General features: G+C 46.8%; 1 protein-coding gene across 1 annotated transcript in view; it reads right to left on the bottom strand.

The window, feature by feature from the left end:
• A2ml1 (alpha-2-macroglobulin like 1) overlaps positions 1–18,343 on the bottom strand; it is a 41,147-nt gene extending 22,804 nt beyond the window's left edge. Inside the window, exons 1-15 of the mRNA XM_035449021.1 lie at positions 18,276–18,343; positions 17,363–17,549; positions 16,850–17,012; positions 16,268–16,320; positions 13,197–13,217; positions 12,200–12,359; positions 11,870–11,954; positions 10,902–11,028; positions 10,246–10,360; positions 8,948–9,057; positions 6,949–7,116; positions 5,208–5,435; positions 2,803–2,863; positions 2,406–2,551; positions 514–663 (exon numbers count right to left, since the gene is read on the bottom strand). Coding sequence (XP_035304912.1) covers positions 514–663; positions 2,406–2,551; positions 2,803–2,863; positions 5,208–5,435; positions 6,949–7,116; positions 8,948–9,057; positions 10,246–10,360; positions 10,902–11,028; positions 11,870–11,954; positions 12,200–12,359; positions 13,197–13,217; positions 16,268–16,320; positions 16,850–17,012; positions 17,363–17,549; positions 18,276–18,343 — 1,842 coding nt within the window. The remainder of the gene's footprint in view (positions 1–513; positions 664–2,405; positions 2,552–2,802; positions 2,864–5,207; positions 5,436–6,948; positions 7,117–8,947; positions 9,058–10,245; positions 10,361–10,901; positions 11,029–11,869; positions 11,955–12,199; positions 12,360–13,196; positions 13,218–16,267; positions 16,321–16,849; positions 17,013–17,362; positions 17,550–18,275) is intronic.
• Positions 18,344–18,564: the final 221 nt, after the last annotated feature.

Raw genomic sequence — 18,564 nt, 5'->3', positions numbered from 1 at the left:
CCACCGCTCATGCTATCTCACTTCTCATGTATAGATTCTTCTGTTTATTGCATGGTAACCTCTGTGGGGCTCCCAGAGCCTGGTCCCTCCTATTTCACCCTCCTCCTTCCTAGCATCCAAATTACTGTGATTGCTATGTTTTTCAAATACCTTTATCTCTTTCTTTCCTTCCTTCCTCCTTCCTTCCTTTTTTCTTTTTCTCCCTCCTCCTCCTCCCTCCCTCCCTCCCTCTCCCTCTTTCTTTCTTTCTTTCTTTCTTTCTTTCTTTCTTTCTTTCCTTCCTTCCTCACTTTACAGCCCAGGCTGGCTATGAACCCATAGCCGCAACCTCTCCAGTGCTGACATTACAGGCGTGTGCCCCCATACAGGGCTCTACTGTCAAACGAGGGCTTTTCTAGCACCCTTCATCAGGGTGCTGCTTCCCAAGGACTCCTGCCCACGCCCATATCCAGATGCGGTTAAATTGTTCTCTCCATCATCTCCTATGCCCCATCCCAGTCCCAGACCACTCACAGAGCTGTTGCTCAGCTCCCTCTCTGGCCTGAGGAGCAGGACACTCTCATCCACAGCCCGGACCGCACACAGGGACCCAGGCGCTGCCTGCAGCTGTAACTCCACATCTGTTCCTGGGAGCTGCTGGGAAGGTGAGAAGCCAATGGAAACCTGGGGAAGAGATAGGTTATATGGTGGGGGTCCTGTCATCCCAGACATCAGGTGAAACAAGAGGACCTGAAACATCAGCCAGCATGCCTCTGCCTGGGATCCAACCCATTCCATCGCTGTTATTTATAATATATATTTTATATTCATAACATTTTAATTAAGGTAGAATATTAATCAGACTGCTAACATTGCTATTTAATTGACATACAATATCTATAACATTTTTATACTAGAATGTTTACACAGAGATAGAAAAAGTGGGGCAACTAATAAAGTTCAGTAGAAAAACTGAGGGCAGGGGGATATATGGCCAGCTGTGGTGGCACATGCTAATAATCCCAGCACTTGGGAGACAGAGGCAGGAGGGTTGCCACAAATTTAAGGTCAGCCTAGGCTACATAGTGAGGCCTTGTCTCAAAAATAAAGAGAAGAGAAGGGAAGGTGCAGAACATGCCTTCTTTTTTTCTTTTCTTTCTTTTTTTTTTTTTTTGCCAAATGCTTGTTTTATTGATTTCCTGAGTGGGGCAGGGTGGGGTGGTGGAGAGGGTTAGAAAAGGTTTGTTTCCAGCTTCAAAGGACACTCATTCCCAAACAGACCTTCATCCTGACTACGTATGAACAGACACTGTTCCTCCTGCTTTGAGGACACTTGAATTTAAGATGCTGTGGACAGAATGCCTCTCTCTGAAATGCAGTGCACCCATCGGGATAGATGGGCATTCCATGGGCTCTAGTTCACAGGAGAAAGGGACTGGCACTTTAGCGTCAACAACAAATTTACAATAAAAAAACGCAACTTGTTTGACTTGTGGCAGGACCGGTTACTAAGGGACCACTCAGCAATAATGGTCTTGAATATTTATAGCTAATGAAAATGCATTTAACCAAGGGACTGCTGATCCTAAGAACTGTGACATCTGTGAGTAAAGAAGGAATTCTAAGTCTGGATGTCAAATCCAGAGCAAAGTATCAGTAATTTCACATTGCAATATCTATAAATAAAATGCATGGGTCAGATAAGAATTATATGAATAATGTAAACTAGAAAGTGTATATAGGGGCTGGAGAGATGGCTCAGAGGTTAAGAGCACTGGCTGTTCTTCCAGAGGTCCTGAGTTCAATTCCCAGCAGCCACATGGTGGCTCACAACCATCTGTTATGACATCTGATGCCCTCTTCTGGTGTGCAGATATACATGGAAGCAGAATGTTGTGTACATAATAAATAAATAAAATCTTTAAAAAAAGAAAGTGCATATAGAACTCAGGAATACCTTTTCCATTAATTTTGTCACTTATTCTCGTTCAGTAAAATGCTCACAAGGAAAATAACCTCTTAAGGCAGAAGCCTGGTTATAACATTGCTGTTCAGAGCTTCATGATAGCAAATGCGGGGATATTGATCAATTTCCCTGCTTTCTTAGACAGAGTCTGGCTATAGACTGTCCCTGAACTCACAATCATCTTACCCACCCCCAGCTCTGCTGTGACTTTAGGAGGGCGGGAGAGGAGGAGCAGAGAGGGCTGGGAGACCAGTAGGGGAAGGGGGAGGACGGGTAGGAAGAAGACTAAGAAAGACCAGCATAGATCTAAACTACTAGAGACACAGGTACAGCGTGGCAACCAACTTCCATATGTACCCTTCAGATCGCCCTGAACTTGCTTCATCTCCAACTCCATAGCACACGAGAACTTTCCCTTCACCCAGCTCCTTTCTGTTACTCTTCTCAACTGCTGTCTCACCTGATTGTCAAAGCACATCTCCATGGAGAACTGGATTTTGTCAGCTATGACGCCTCCACTGGGAAATACAGTGTAGATGACGAGGGAGGGGGAAGGCGCCATTCTGGAGGTGAAGGTCAGAGGGAAGGAGAAGGAGCCTTTCGGTCCTGAGAAAGAAGAGGGCACAAGAGCCAGGCTGTGCAGCCCCCTATACATGCACGCACGCTGTTCCCACACTGTTCTCCAGCGCCCGCCCGGTGAGGCCGCAGGGGCCACGCTGCCACTCCTTTCTCTCTAGTCTCGGGTTGTTAGCGTCCTCCTCCAGCTGTCTCCCTGCACAGGAGATCTTCTCCAGGCTTGTCCTCCCGACCCCGACCCCCACCCCCCCCCCACCCCCGCCCCAAGCATTCATACTCACCTTTCTCTTTAACCTTCAGGCGTTTCTGCCCCTCTGTCTGCAAACTCCCTTTCCCTGTTACCTATCAAAGAGGAAGAAAAACCAAAGACTCAGCAGTTTCTTTCCGCTGGGCCCTACCTGCCGAGCATGTCTGTGTCCCCACCATGTCTGTGTCCCCACCATGAACTCCTGCTCTTCGCACATATCCAGAGCCTGCAAAGTCCCTCACCTAGCAGCTCTCCGCTTATCAGGTCCTGATGGCTCATCTCCAAGAGGAGGCTTGTCTGAGAGCCAGAATGGGTGGATGGTAGAAGTCCAGGACTTCTTTAGGATCTCCGAGTTTTATTGTTCTATGATTCTTGTAGCATAAAGTCAGCTAAAAACCCATCCTCACAATCATTCTTTTATTACAATCCGATTGGGTGGAAATGACTCTTACACTGTCCAGAGCTGATCTGGTGTCTGGAGGGGAGGAGAACACAACTTCCCAAGCGTTCTGCGTGCTCTCACTTGAACTAGAGCCCCCTGGCCATCCTGCTCCCACCCAGTGCTCACTGCCAGTTCTCAGCCACCCACCTGATTCTCAGAGCTCCTCAGGCCCAGCTCCCTAGCCTCGCCTCCCACCCCTGTCCTGAGGACCCTGTCTGTATTCCCCCTGTGACTTACTTTCTGCACACCCTCCCCATTCTGCTGGGTCAAGATGGTTGTTTATTGCTTGCTGGAAACAGTGAAACGACAGAAGTAATCAGAATGAGTCAGAGGAGAGAAAGTCTCAGAAACTGAGAGCAGAAGGGAACAAGAAGATTGTCTGGGTCATGCCTCCTAAGGCTTATTTGAATCTAGTTCCTTCTGTCGCCATGAATGGCCAGTAACTTACTTATGTTTGTACCTGGCTTTCTCTCCAGCTGAACCTGCTGTTGATAGCAATTTTCACTTTATAACATTGCTGTGAATATAGTCCAGAATCTGGGCAGTGTGGCGCATGCCTTCAAACCCAGCACTTGGGAATCAGAGGCAGGTGAATCTCTGAGTTCAAGGCCAGCCTGGTCCATAGATCTAGTTCCAGGACAGCCAGTGCTACACAGAGAAACTATCTCAGGAAGAAAGAAAGAAAGAAAGAAAGAAAGAAAGAAAGAAAGAAAGAAAGAAAGAAGGAAAGAAAGAGGAAAGGAAAGGAAAGGAAAGGAAAGGAAAGGAAAGGAAAGGAAAGGAAAGGAAAGGAAAGGAAAGGAAAGGAAAGGAACAGTCCAGGGCTGGCAGGATGGATAGCTCAGTGAGTATAGAAGCCTGTGAAGCCTGGAGTCTTTGTTCAAGTCCCAGAACTCACAGAAAGGTAGAAGGAGAGAACCAATTCCACAGAGTTGCCCTCTAGTCTCTGTCACTATACCACACACACACACACACACACACACACACACACACACACACACACGCTGTAGTATGTGTGCACACGTGTACACGCATGGCACTGAAAGACTAGCGGTACAGCTCGATGGTAGCATTCTTGCTGTGTTCAATCATCTGCACCAACAAAAACTCTAATTCAAAACTGAGCAATGAAATAGAGATTGGAATCATTTCTGAGTCCCAAGTTCTCTTTCCTTCCCTTCCCACTCATCCACCTTGCTTCAGCCATGGCTACCATCATTTTCTCAGTTAATTCTCATTTTGTTTTCCTATATAGTTACAATGGGTTTCTGGAAAAAAATTCAGATGATTGTACAGACTTAGTTGACTTCCTAGTGGAGGCCTTACCTTCTCTGAGGAGCAGATGGGGGTTGGGGGAGCAGGAGGAGAGGAGAGAGGGGGAACTGGGATTGGAATGTAAAAACAAACAAATAAACAAAAAATACCCTCTCTGTCTTCAATCCCTCATCCCTTGCTTTATTTCAAGGGAGTGCAGTCCATCTGCCAGCAGGTGTGTGCAAACCCTGAGCGAGTCACAGCATCCAGCACTGATTGCTAAAGTGCAGTGAATCACAACCGAGGCAGGCATGCTGTAAGGATTAAATGTGTGCTGCTTCAGAGACTTAGTTGAGAAAAAGACTGTAAGTATCTCTTATTCTTTTGGCTTTTTAAGCTGGGTCTTGCTGTAGACCTCAAGCTAACCTTGAACCGCCTTCTTGATGCTGAGATTACAGGCATGGAGACCACACACCTGTCCCGGGTTTTGTTGGTTGCTTGTTGAGATGGGATTTCATGTAGCCCAGGCTGGCCTTGAACTTCCAACTTCCTGCCTCTGCCTCCCGAGTGCTGGGAGTCTAAGTATGTACCACCATACCCAGCTTTGGGATGTCTTAACTTTTTAAGTATGTCTCTAAAGTTATACACATGTCCTGTATCTCATCTCCATCCAGGCATCTATCTATCTCTCCTCTCTGGCTGACTCTCGATACCCTTTCACAAGCCCCCACTTCCCAACTCACATAGTAGGAGAAGATGACTTCTTGGTCTGGGCTTGCATCCTTTGGATCAATGGAATAGTCCACTAGCACCTCCTGGGTCTGGCCACACCTCACCAGGCCACTCGGCCGCCGGATGCCCAGGAAGCTTCGGGTGGTGTTATAGAAGGGACGAAGGTACAGATAGGCATTTTGGTAGTAATGAGGCACTTCCTCTGGATTATATACCAAATCTTCCAGCTGGAACTTGCCCTGGAGGAAAGAGAAGAGATGAGATGAGAGGAGAGGAGGAAGGAAAAAAGGAAGGAAGGAAGGAAGGAAGGAAGGAAGGAAGAAAGGAAGGAAGGAAGATGTGCGTTCCTCTCTTTCTCTCCAATTTTCATTTCCTGAGAATGACAAATGACATTTGTGTGTGCAGGAACACTGTGATGTAGAAGACAGGTAATGGCCAATTGGGAGTGATATGCCTTCTGATTGGGTAGATAAGCAGAACCAAGTTTATATTTCAGGGATAAGAAAACTAGGTATAGAGGATGAGGAGGTTGAAAATAGTTATTTCTGAATGGGATAATTGACTGAAGCCTAGAATAAATATCTAGTTAAATTAACTACAAGACAAATTTATGTGCTTGCTTAATGGTACTGCTGAGTGACTGCCACAATGGCTCCAGTTTATCATATTCCTGTACCAATATTGTTCACCAAGTAATTGTGTTCTACCCTATGTGCCTGCCACAGAACTCACTGATGGCAGCAGAATGTTAGCATACCCTAACCATTGACTTGGAAAAGCCCTGGTGAGTGAGCTCTGGGCCTTGCACCCCATCACTGCTGTAAGTACACACGTGGACAAACAGGTTGGGATTTGAGAGAGATGTGGAACCCCAGCTTGCAGCCAGTCGACCCACAGGCATACACAAGAGTCCACCAAGAGCAGCTGCCCAGCTGACCGCTGTGGATGGGTGGGCAGTGAGCACTCTCCATTCTATGGAGGCAATGTGTGACTGCTTCATGCATTCACTGCTCAGCTGTCCAGCTAATCCCTGATATAACCAACCTTCTCTACACATCATCTAGAACCCACAGGTCTCCTGATGCTTGGATCGTGAATGTCCCCCAAAGGCCGGATGTTGAAGGCTTAGTTCCCAGCCTGTGGCACTATTGAAAGATGGAATAACCTTTAGGAAATAGAACCCAATAGAGTGTGCCCTGGAAGGGACGTTAGGCCCTGGCGTTGCCCCCGACCCACCCCACCCCACCCCCACTTTCTGGCTATCATGAATTTAAACACTTGCCTCCTGTCACCCACCCCTGCCATGAGGTACTGTGCCACCACAGACCCAGAGCAACAGGGCCACATAACCACGGACTAAAAACTGAAACCATGAACCACATTAAAGATTTTCTCTCTTTAAGTTGGTTACTTTAGATGTTTTGTCACGATGGTGGAAAACTGACCTCAAAGAGTCATTTTCACAAGTTCAGAGGGAAAGAGAAGAAGAAGGCCTCACTCAGAACCACTTCCCTTCCTACTGGGTTTCAGGCCCATCATCAGTCAGAAATGGGGACGAACTATAAGAGCAGTGTAGCAATTTGGATATGAGGGCTTTCATGTTAATACTAAAACAAAAAGAATCTAAGAACCTTTTGTGGGCCGAACAAATGACAGTGTGGGAGCTACATGCCTCGGGAGAACTACAAAGAGAAGTTGAACCTTTCCTCCGGGGAGGTTTCTCACCTGGGATGCTGCCTCCCCAGGGCTCACCTCCAGAGAAATATCTGTTGCATTCCAGGAGACTGTATCCAGTGTGAAGGGAGCAAGGCCATCATTGTCGGTAGTTAGCGTCTGGTTGGTGGTTCCATTTTTGCCGTAAATCACCAGGAATACCGGATGATTCTTCAGGAGGGAGTCATCATGGCCTCTAACTCTTATCTGAGGGGTGAAAGTTAATGAGGTTTTAACATCAGGTTAGGAGGAGGCCTAGGTAGGAGGCCAAGTTAAGGGGCAACAGAAATTCCAAGAACACGTTTCAGGAAGAAGCCTAGGAAAAGACAGATTCAACTCAAGCTTTGGGAAACACACAGAAGTTGTTGGTTTGTTTTGGTTTTGAGAGGAGACCTTATGTATCGGGGACTGGCCTTCAATTCATTGTGTAGCCAAGAATAACACTGAACTTCTGTTCCTCCTTCCTCTACTTCCCAAGAGCTGAGATTAAGCAAGCACTAGCACATCTAGTTAATGGGATTCTGGGGCTCAAGCCACAGCTGGGTTTGTGCATGGTAGGCAAATATCTGACAGCTGGGCTATGTACCCAGGCCTAGAAACACAGAAGTAACAGCCTGGCGTAGAACTTGGTTGTGTAGCCATGCAACTTTTTAGCCTTTCACTGGCACAGGCCCCTTCTGAGGCTCTGTGCATCATTTTGAGTGAATGCTTGTTTATTTATTTATTTATTTCTATAGGTTCTGCTTATGTAGTCCAGCTGCCCTCAAACTTGAGGTTCTCCTGCCTCAGCTCTCTTTCTTTTTCTTAAAGACAGACTTCTTTACCTCCCCAGTTATGTAATCTTTAAGGTCTAAAGACAACTGGCTCCATCCTTGGTGTGGATAAGATGACTAAGGAAAAAGTGAGTTTAAAGGTGCACAAAATTGTGTTAGTCATTTCGTGAAGAAAAAATAAAAGATACCCAGGTGGTGGTGGCATAGCCTTTAATCCCAGCACTGGGAGGCAGAGGCAGGCGTATCTTTGTGAGTTCCAGGCCAGCCTGGTCTACAAATAAGTTCCAGGACAGCCACGGCTGTTACACAGAGAAACCCTGTCTCTGGAGGAAAAAGGTAAGCAGTTGGATGTGGTGGGCTGTAACCCCAGAATTTAGGAGGCTGAGGCAGGAGGACTCAGAGTTCAAGACCAACTTGGGCTAAGCATCCAGACTCTCAAAATAACAAAAACAAATAAACAAAAAAAACAAGAAGAACAAAAAAGGGGGAAATGAGAGGGAGAGGAGGAAGATAAGAGAAAGAGAAGGAAGAGGAGGAGGAAAAGGAGGAGGAGGAAGAGGAAGAGGCCTCCCAAGAGAGTAGAAATTCAGTCAGACAAATGAAATCAGAAATCTCTAAGGAAAAAGATTAAAGCTCTGAAAACGGCTCTCTGTTGAGAAGTGCAGTGTTAATACTTCCCAGACACAGGAGCCCACCTAAATGACTTCCCCAGATATACTGCAACTCCTAACTTCAAAGATCTGGACACTAGGAGAGGAGACTCTGGGGTTTGTAGAGATGGCTCAGCAGTTAAGAGTACTGGCTGCTCTTCCAGAGGACCCAGGTGCAGGTCCCAGTACCCACATTGTAGCTCAAAACCATATAACCCCAGGTCCAGGGGACCCAACACATTCCTTAGGAAGAGGAAGTGGATGGCAACACCACCTCTGGTCTTAGGAAGGGCCTAAAATTTCACTCTGATGTTGAAGGCACCAAAAAAGGAGTTAAGATGCTCATTGCAGATGGATTAATCATAGTAACGGAGCAGTGAGAAACCTCTGGAAAATCACTTACCTTCTCTTGCCTCAGTTTTGTCATCTGTAAAATGGGGCCAAATGACAGTTTCAACCTCTTAGGAGTATTGTAAACATTAAATACGCAAAGGGACCCAAAGCACTTGGGACAGCAGGAAGGAGGTGGGGATGGCTCCTTCAGTTTGATGTGTCTGATGCTTGTTGCTTGGTTGGTTGGCTTGTTTGGGTCTATGCAAAGACAAATTAGCATACCTTCCCACTGAAGGGAAAACCGGGGTAATAAAAATTATTAGTGTCTTCAAAGGTCATGGATCCCATCTTTGAGGAAATGTAGATGTCCCGGGTGGTATTGGCCTCCAGTCCTGCAGAAGGAAACAGATGTGTCATGTCCTGAATCCTGGTAGCCTCATCTTCGTGTTGAACATAAAATTCCAGAGAGGATGGTATCATGGGAAGCTGATCAAATGTCAAATATGAAGCTGATCAAATGTCAAAACAAATCCAGAGATCTACCACGATGATACCAACTAAGCGTCTAAGCAACAGTGGAGAGGCTACCTTAAATGCTCTTCCCCAATAACGAGATTGACAACTAACTTATATACCATCCTAGAGCCTTCAATCCAGCAGCTGATAGAAGTAGAAGCAGATACCCACAGCTAAAAACTGAACTGAACTGGAATCCAGTTGCAGAGAAGGAGGAGTGATGAGCAAAGAGGTCAAGACCAGGCTGGTGAAAGCCACAGAAACAGCTGACCTAAATAAGGGGGAGTTCTTGGTCCCCAGTCTGATCACTGGGAAACCAGCATGGAACTGATCCAGACCCCATAAATGTGGGTGTCAGTGAGGAGACCTCGGAAGTCTATGGGGCCTCTTGTAGTAGACCAGTACTTATCCCTAGCGAAGGAATGGACTTTGGGATCCCATTTCACATAGAGGGATACTCCCTCAGCCTAGACTGTGGGGGAGGGCCTAGGCCCTATCCCAAAGGTATGAAAGACTCTGAAGACCCCTCCATGGAAGGGCCTCACCCTCCCTGGGGAACAGAAATAGTATTGGATAAGTAGGGTGTTAGTGAGGGGTAGGGGAGGAGGGGAGGGAGAGGGAACTGGGATTGACATGTAAAACAATCTTGTTTCTAATTTAAATAAAAAATATTAAAAAAACAAACAAATCAACTCTGTCTCCCCAAACTTTGGGGGAGATGGGGGAGATAGGTAATAGATGACAGGAATTGCTGGGATTTCCCTGGATTAAGGACTACGAGCAGGGTACCCCCTTTTTCTTCTCCTCCTCCTTCTCATTCTTCTTTTTGTAGCTGTTACATTTTATTTATTGGCAGCTCACATCTTATTTACTTACGTAATTTGTGTGGGTTTGTGTCATGTTGTATGTGTGCCACAGGATATGGGAGTTCATTCTCTCCTTCCACCGTGTGGGCCCCAGGGATTGAACTCAGGTCATCGGGCTTAGCAGCAGGCTCCTTTATCCACTGAGCCACCTCCCTGCCCCCTCTGATTTCTTCGTGAGTCAAGCAGCACCTCTCTTACCTGTCCCTTCCTCCACCACGGAAGCCACGATGTTAATGCTGTGGCTGTACATATACCCTGTGAGATTGAAGGTAGACATGTCCACAGAGTCGGAGAAGCACCCTGCTGCGTCAGTCTGTGGAGGCAATCAGAGAGAGAAGCACTCTAACCCCCTTCCACTTTACAGAGTGCCATGGAAGCCCTTTGTTGCAAGTCTCTGTGCCTCGGTTTCTTCAAGAGAGAAAACTCTGCTGCAACATGAGAATACACCATTGTAGATCTCTGAGTTCGAGGCCAGCCTGGTCTACAAAGTAAGCTCCAGGACACCAGGGCTACACAGAGAATATACACAGTACACAGACTGTCACACAACATCCTTGCAACTCCGAGCTACAAGAAGAGGAAGGGAAACTGGAAATCCTCGGGGCCAAGGCTAACTTCCTGGCTCCAGCGCAGACTGAGGAGCTGCATTCTGGTGAGAAGTGCTGCTGCTCGACTTGAATCTGGGCAAAAACACCACCACCAGCAATCAGCATCACCACCACCTCCACCACCTTCACCACCTTCACCACCACCAACAACAACAACAAAGCTTTCACTCTGTACTTTTTTATGCTGGTGTTTACTGATGCTGTGAAAGATACTGGATAGGCTTTCTCTTCAGTGCATTTGCTCACCTGTCCTGAGAGGTTTCTGCATTTATCAGTTGGCTGTTCCTGGTCTGATTCTCCGTACCAGTAAGAGTATGCCTTCTGACACACGGAGGCCTTAACTGCCCCTTGAACAGGCTTTCCATATGTGTACCTGATTTAAAACAAACAAACAAAAACCCACAAGGAGACAATTTGAAACTCCCTGAGATACACACACACACACACACACACACACACACACACGCGCGCTTCTTTCCCACACCCCTGTCTCAGGTGCTCTGTCTCAGGTGCTCGGACAGTCCTGCCATGTTCCAGCTCCTTCCTTCCCATCTTTGTTCAGACCCTGAGTGTTTCCATTACATTCAAGCACATGGACACAGAGGTCTCGCTCCTCCTCCCTCCCCCTCCCTCCCTCCCTCCCTGGATCCCTCCTTCCTTCCCTCCCTCTCTTTTGCGGTACTGAGGATTCAATCCAGAGCTTTGCAAATGCTATGCAAGCCCTGAACCACCACTGAGCCGCACCCCCAGCTCTTCTGTGTTTCTTTATGGTGAGCCTGGAACAGCTTTGAAATTTCTCTGCAGCCCTGGCCGACTTTGAACTTTCAATCCTTCTGCCTCTGCTTCCCGGGCAATGGGGAACACAGGCCTTCGCTACCAGACCCAGCGCTCCTTTTATTTCCCCGGGGGCTTCAGGGTTGGACTCAGTGCAGAGTAGGAATTAAATCCATAATCTTGTCTAAATTAATAACGGAAAGTGAGATGACATGGGTGGTTATAAAACTTCCCGGATGACTCCAAAGCCGCATCAAATCACCTACATAACGCCTCCTCTCTCACCCCTCACCCATGACCCCTCCTCCCACACCCTCACCTATAACCCCTCCTCCCACACCCTCACCCATAACCCCTCCTCCCACACCCTCTCACCTACATAACCCCCCCCCCCCCGTTTCTCACCCGCTCAGCTTCATCTCCACAGCTGCAGAACTTACTTGCCACAGATTTTTACAGAGAAGAATTCATCCCTAGTTGATAACTGCTTTGGTTCCAACACATCTACCTTGAACCTAGGCAACACTGGGGAGAGTAGAAAGAAACACTCTCGGTCCCAGCATAGCTAGTAAGTGATAAAGGAGTATGGCAATAGCAATCATTTAATTAACTAGCTAATTAATGGCGTGCTGTTTAAGTAAATGGTCTTGAAGTTAGACTCAGCACGGATTAAAAACATGAACAAACAATCCCTTCCCCCTTGACATTGCCTTTGCTGATTTTGAATCAAGACTGTGCCCAGTGCCTTGCCGTCTTTGTTCCCCACCTACCATACTCCTCCACACTGAACGTGCTGAAGGTCTTGCCCTCAGCCACTGTCACTGTATAGGTGCCCAGCGTTGCCTCTGGTGCCAGTTGAAAGGATAAGTCTACGATGCCTTGCCGAGGTGCCACGTCCAACCACTGTGCAATCCTGTTGGTATTTGGGTCCTGTGTCCAAATAAAGAGAAGTTGCATGATGTGGCTTGCAACTCTCTCTGCATGGCAAAAAGCAGAACAAATCCTACCCAGTGCTCATCAGGCTTCATCCAAGAAAAAGAGGCAGGGTTTGGAGAGCTGGATCATCAGTTAAGATCACTGATTGTTCTCCCAAAGGACCTGGGTTCAATTCCCAGCACTTACATGGTGGCTCACAGCTATCTTTAACTCCCATCCCAGGGAATCAAAAAAATACAGATTATTTACCAAAAAAAAAGTAGCTGTCTATGTGATTTATGACTTGTAAATCCAGCCTCATTCAAGAGAAACCCTTTTCTCTTTGAGTTTGTATAGGTGCTATCGCTGGCTTCAGAAAACACACAAACTTTCAAGTCCTACTCATCAGGAGTGCTTGCTCCTGTTTAGTCTTTCTTAAGAAACAAGGCTGGGGGAACTAACTAATTGGAAGCAGCCTAAAACATGGGTAATTTTGTCTAAAAATACAATATTTTTACATTGGCCTCGAACTTTGGGACATTTCTCAAAGTATTTGTGTATTCCGTTGCTGAGTTTCTGTCTGAAAGGTGCTGTGACCTGAGACAAACAAAGACAAACAACATTTTGGCCAAGTGAACATTACATAGAGAGGAGTCAGAGCCCCGGTGTCCTTATAGACAGAGATTTAGGTCTCAGTGCACAGGCCAGGGGGCATAAGGCAATGGAAAGAATATGGGTGGACCTATGGCTTCCTGGTGCTGGGGCATGGTCTGGAAACCCTGGGCCAAGGTTGGATAGTTTCTGCCTTCACCTTGTTTTCCCAGATCCCAGGAGAAGAGGCATTCTGCTTACCTGCAGCTCCACCATGGAGTACTGAAAAGGGAACCAGAGAGCACAGGTTAGCAGGCTGGCTAAAAGCACCCCGGACAGAGGACTCCTCCTTCCCCTCTGGCTTCTACCCGTCTTCTACCTGGCTATTTTGTGCCCTGAGAAGGGTAACAGTGGGGTCAAAGACTCAGCCAGTAGAGAAAGAAAGAGATTTTCTCAGAGGATCACCAGTCCTAAAGTCTGAAGGACTGCAGCTCCAGTCCCTGAAGGGAAATGTTAACACCCTGGACTCCCACGCTGTAGCCTCCTCTTGGGAGCAAGTCATTTCCCAGCACCTTCTTTTGACACCCAAGGCCTGTGGATAGCAGTGACCTCACTTTCACTCATGGTCAAATTTTATTTATTTATTTATTTATTTATTTATTTATGGTTTTTCGAGACAGGGTTTCCCTGTGGCTTTGGAGGCTGTCCTGGAACTAGCTCTTGTAGACCAGGCTGGTCTCGAACTCACAGAGATCCACCTGCCTCTGCCTCCCGAGTGCTGGGATTAAAGGTGTGCGCCACCAACGCCCGGCTAAAAAGTACTTTCTTAACATAGGGGTCAAGAGTCAGGGAGGAGGCCAGTTAGCCAGAGGAGCAATCATCAGTTTGCCTTGGTCATGTTTTATTATATTTACACACACACACACACACACACACAGAGAGAGAGAGAGAGAGAGAGAGAGAGAGAGAGAGAGAGGGAGAGAGAGAGAGAGAGAATTTCAGAGGACAGCTTCTAGAAGTTGGCTCTCTCCTTCCACCGTGTGCACCCAAGGACTGGAGCTCGGTTCATCAATCAGACTGGCAGCAAGCACCCTTTACTCCCTGAGCCATCTCGCTGGCCCACTTCCGCTGTGCTTTAGTGGTCTGGGTATAAAATATTGTGTCCTTTATTTATTTGAGGGTGGAGGAGTGAGATGTCATCTCATGTAGCTCAGGCTGGCCTTCAACTCACTCTGTAGCCCTCTCCTCTCTACCTCCCAAGTGTAAAATCACTATGTTCTTTAAATGTGTCATTCTGTCCCAGAGCTTCTTGGTAAAAGCCCTTTAGTTAATGTCAGTTCTCAACCTAGAAGGAAGGACCTATGTAAATGGAATAGGGAGGGAGGAGTCTTTTAGAAGAGAAATCAAGCCTTATAACAAAACCCACAACCTTTTCAGCAATCCCGGCAGAAGAAAGACAGTGTAACAGGGGTAGCTAATGAGATCAACCTCCAGGGGGCAGTAGAGTCTAAGCACTGGTTGATATAGTAGTTTTGAAATCAATACCCAACAGTGTACCAAACTATAGAAGGGTTACTGGTGATTGGAAAGAGAAACTGAAAGGCTATTGGGAAAGAATGTGGTTACAGCTGCCAGCCTGTAACAAGCACACAGTAAAAGGAACCGCTGAAGCCATGGAGACAGAAAACAGAAAAAATACCCTTCCTGTATTTAAGCTCCACTTGAACATACAGGAAGACTGCAATGAGGCATCAAGGGATAAATACCAAAGCTCATTAAAAAAAAAAAAAAAAAAAAAAACAAAAACAGCGTACCCTGAACAAGATCAACCCTGTTATAAAAACTTATGATCAGAGAGTGGTTCTGTGGGGGAGTGCTTGCCTAACATTGGTCAGACCCTGGGTTCCATATCCCACAACAGGAAAAATAAAGACTTATGAAAAGACACGATGCCAAGGATTGATTGGAGGAATATTGGAGTATATTTACTAAGTGTTATCACACTTTCAATTTTCCACTTTCAGTGATGCCAGAAGAAAACAGACTATTTTATAAGTTTATTTATTATCTTGCCTCTTAAATTTTTTTTGGTGGTTTTGTTTTTCTTTTCTTTTTTTAAGATTTATTTATTTCTTATGTATTCAGTGTTCTGTCTGCATATACACCTACATACCAGAAGAGGTCACCAGATCTTATTACAGATGGTTGTGAGCCACCATGTGGGTACTGGGAATTGAACTCAGGTCCTCTGGAAGAGCAGCCAGTGCTCTTAACCTCTGAGCTATCTCTCCAGCCCCTTGTTTTGTTTTTCAGAACACGGTATCTCTGTGTAGCCATGGCTGTCCTGGAGCTCACTCTGTAGACCAGGCTGGCTTCAAACTCAGAGATCTGCTTGCCTCTGCCTCCTGAGTGCTGATATTAAAGGCGTGAGCCACCATGCCTGGCATTGCCTCTTAATTTTTAAAAAAAATAGCAAAAGTGGATATTCTTATTTTTTTCTTTTTATTAAGTATACTCCTGATTTATCTCTCTCTCTCTCTCTCTCTCTCTCTCTCTCTCTCTCTCTCTCTGTGTGTGTGTGTGTGTGTGTGTGTGTGTGTGTGTGTGTGTGTGTACATGCTGGAGACAGAACCTAAAAGTCCAACCACTGAGCTACATGGACAGCCCCAATGTCTTAATATTTGAACTGCAAAGGCATTTGGTATCATCCCTGAAGATAAAGTCTTTCAGTTTTTCTCCTTTGGATTTGTCTTACGTGTATGAACACTTTGCCTTCATGTATGCATACACAACACATGTGTGCACACCTCATGTGTGCAGTGCCTGCTGAGATCAGAAGTATGTCAAAATCCCTGGGCCTGAAGTCACAGATGGTTGTGAGCTGCCAAATGGGTGCTGGGAATTGAACCTGAGTCCTCTAGAACAGCAACAATATCTCTTAACCACTGAGTCACCTCTCCAACCTGAAAAGTCTGTTTGTTTCTCTGTGTAGGCCTGGCTGTCCTATAACTCTGTAGACTGCCTGCCTCTCCCTCCTGAGTGCTGGGATTAAAGGCTTGCACCACCACCATCACCCCCCAACTATGAAGAGTCTTTTTAAGCAAATGCAGCCATCCCTCAGGAATTAAGTTATGCTAACAGAAATGTGGGTGTGAGGCTGAAAACCAGTCACCTTTGCAGTTTCCCACACAGACAGGGCTGGGCGTCTGCGGGCTAGTGCCCGAGGCTAGGATTACTTCCTGAATGTGTTCTACAGCCCACAGCTCGGCATCACTTTCTCTTCTTCATTCTCAGAGACTGGGAACCTTTCCCTCCTCCGGCTAAATTCTTACCTTGTCATTCACTGGGATGAAGTCGCTGTTCATGGTGACAATTCTGAAAAGCACTAGGAAGAAATGGGCATAATTAGGGAAGAGAGTTCCCCTCCCAGAATCGCTCCTCCACCTGTTTTATTTCTGAGTCAGGAAAACCCCATTAGCTTGAGGAGACAGCAGGATGTTTTGTTTTCCAATGCGAGACACAGGTGAAGATCACACAGTTTCTTAGCTTCTCTCCGGGGCTCCTGAGTTTGAGGCCTCAGAGTAAAATGACCCACAATGAAAATGAGCAGAACAACAGAGGTTCAAGCCAGACACTGGCTACTTTCTTACCCACAAGAACCATTAACCCAATTACTTGTGACACACCACCCACTGGGACATAGTGAAGCTTTGTTTTAGACACCCAGAAGCATCAGTAACTCCATTCCCACTCTTGCTAGAGTGAGACTCACAATCAGGCCAGAACGCTTCATCGCCACACTTCCCTGACCTCTCCCTACTTGTTCTCTAAGCCCGCTATCCAATTCACAAATCTCTATCATGATGCAGAGCCGGTCCCCTGGCCTTGTCTGTCCCTAGACATGCATGCCTCACCTTTCTGGCCTGGGGTGTAGACAGGTTTGTCAGTCTGCACAAACGTGCCGCTCCCTTGCCTCTGAATTAGAACCTTTTTCTCCTCTTCAAACCTGAGCTTCTTTCCAACTCCTGACACTCGAATTGTAGCCACTTCTTCCATGCCACCAGCTGGTGGGGGGACCTGGGCAGGAGAGCAGAACTCTGGGGAGGAGTAGGGTATCGGGGGACATAATCAACCAACGGTCTCAGCCCAGCAGTGGGAGAACAGATGGAGAGAACTAAGTCAAAAGGAGAAGTCCTAAGAACACCCTGAAGAAGCAGTGTTACCAGGGACTAGAGATGAACTGAAAGAGACTCGAGGGAAAGGGAATTGTGGGTAAGCTCACACCTGGAGCTGAAGTTTAGCAGAGCCCAGACAAACCCAGTCAAAGTACCATAGCAGAAACCATACTTGAAGTTGGACTATGGTGAGCAGCCTGGGAGGAGACCAGGAAATTGAGGGATTAGCTTTTAGGCCTGGTCAGCACTTACTGAAAATGAGATACAGTGGAAGTTCTTCTTGTTCAATCCAGAGTGTTCTAGCAACTTCTGTGTCTTATCCTTGGTCTCCAGGGTAATAGTGAATTTTACATCGTAGTTCCCAGGGCTCAGATCCAAGCAAACCTTCTGTGTGGAGGGGAAGGCAAGCTGGGCTGGTATTGTCACCAAGTACTTTCCACTAAGGGAGAAAAAGAATTTCAGAGAGACGATGATTCATCCTTCGGTGAAAAGCTAATCCCTTCCCTTAGAAGCAACCAGCAGTAAGCCAAGCAGATCAAGCCCCTGCCTTTATGAACACACACACACACACACACACACACACACACACACACACACACATTATAAAGGAGAAAGCACAGGTCTCAGCGCCCTGCTCTAAGCCTCCCGGCTTCCCCAGCGACCACCACTGAGAGCCCAAGCCTGGCTGGAGTATCAAGGACAAAATTAGGCCTGTTACAGAGAACAGGATACAAAGAGCCTACACATTTTCACATTTTAATAGTTATCTTATTGCTGTTGTTAAGATCAAGTTTAGTGTTTCAGCTTTTCATTCCAGGAAAGGAATGAAGGAAAAAGAGGAGACAAAAAGCGAAGGAAACCATGGGCGTGTCTTTGCTTGTCCATGTTTATGCTTGGGAAAGACAGGCCAAAAGGGAAAAAAAAAAAAAAAAAAGCCATTGGCCCCCAATCAACTCTAACACCCTTAACTCACGGACAGAGGCCTGCTGCCACTGACACTAGGGCCAGCATTCCCAGGAGGAGTGGAGCCTGCATCTCTGTGAGTAAGCCAGAGTGCCCAGGAGCAGGAACCAGGAGTTCTGCTCTCGATGTTCTCCTGCTTAAATCCTAAACACCCAGGTGGGGTGTGCAGCAAGACTGGACCCTGGCCAATCAGCTACCATGCCTTAAGCTGAGGAGGTTGAGCAGGGTCGGGCCACTGCTCCCTTTCTTGACTCTTTCTAGAACATTCATACTGGTCCAGCCAGTCCTTAACACTAGTTTTGGGAGAGGCTGAGTATTCCTGGAAGTAAAGCTGTAGAACACATCCTGGACTCCTCCTTTAATTTCTGGGTTCATTCCCAACTCAGGCTCTCCTTTGATCTCCTCTGCTAAGTACACTGTGGGACATGGAGCCCTGGAGGATCAGTGCAGGACAGCCAACATGGCCCTGTGTATTGGGTAGTGCCAGAAAA

The sequence above is a fragment of the Cricetulus griseus genome, chromosome 8, assembly GCF_003668045.3.
Source record: "Cricetulus griseus strain 17A/GY chromosome 8, alternate assembly CriGri-PICRH-1.0, whole genome shotgun sequence".
Taxonomy (NCBI): Eukaryota; Metazoa; Chordata; class Mammalia; order Rodentia; family Cricetidae; genus Cricetulus; species Cricetulus griseus.
The sequence above is the reverse complement of the archived record's forward strand: the minus strand, read 5'-3'. Positions and strand labels throughout refer to the sequence as shown.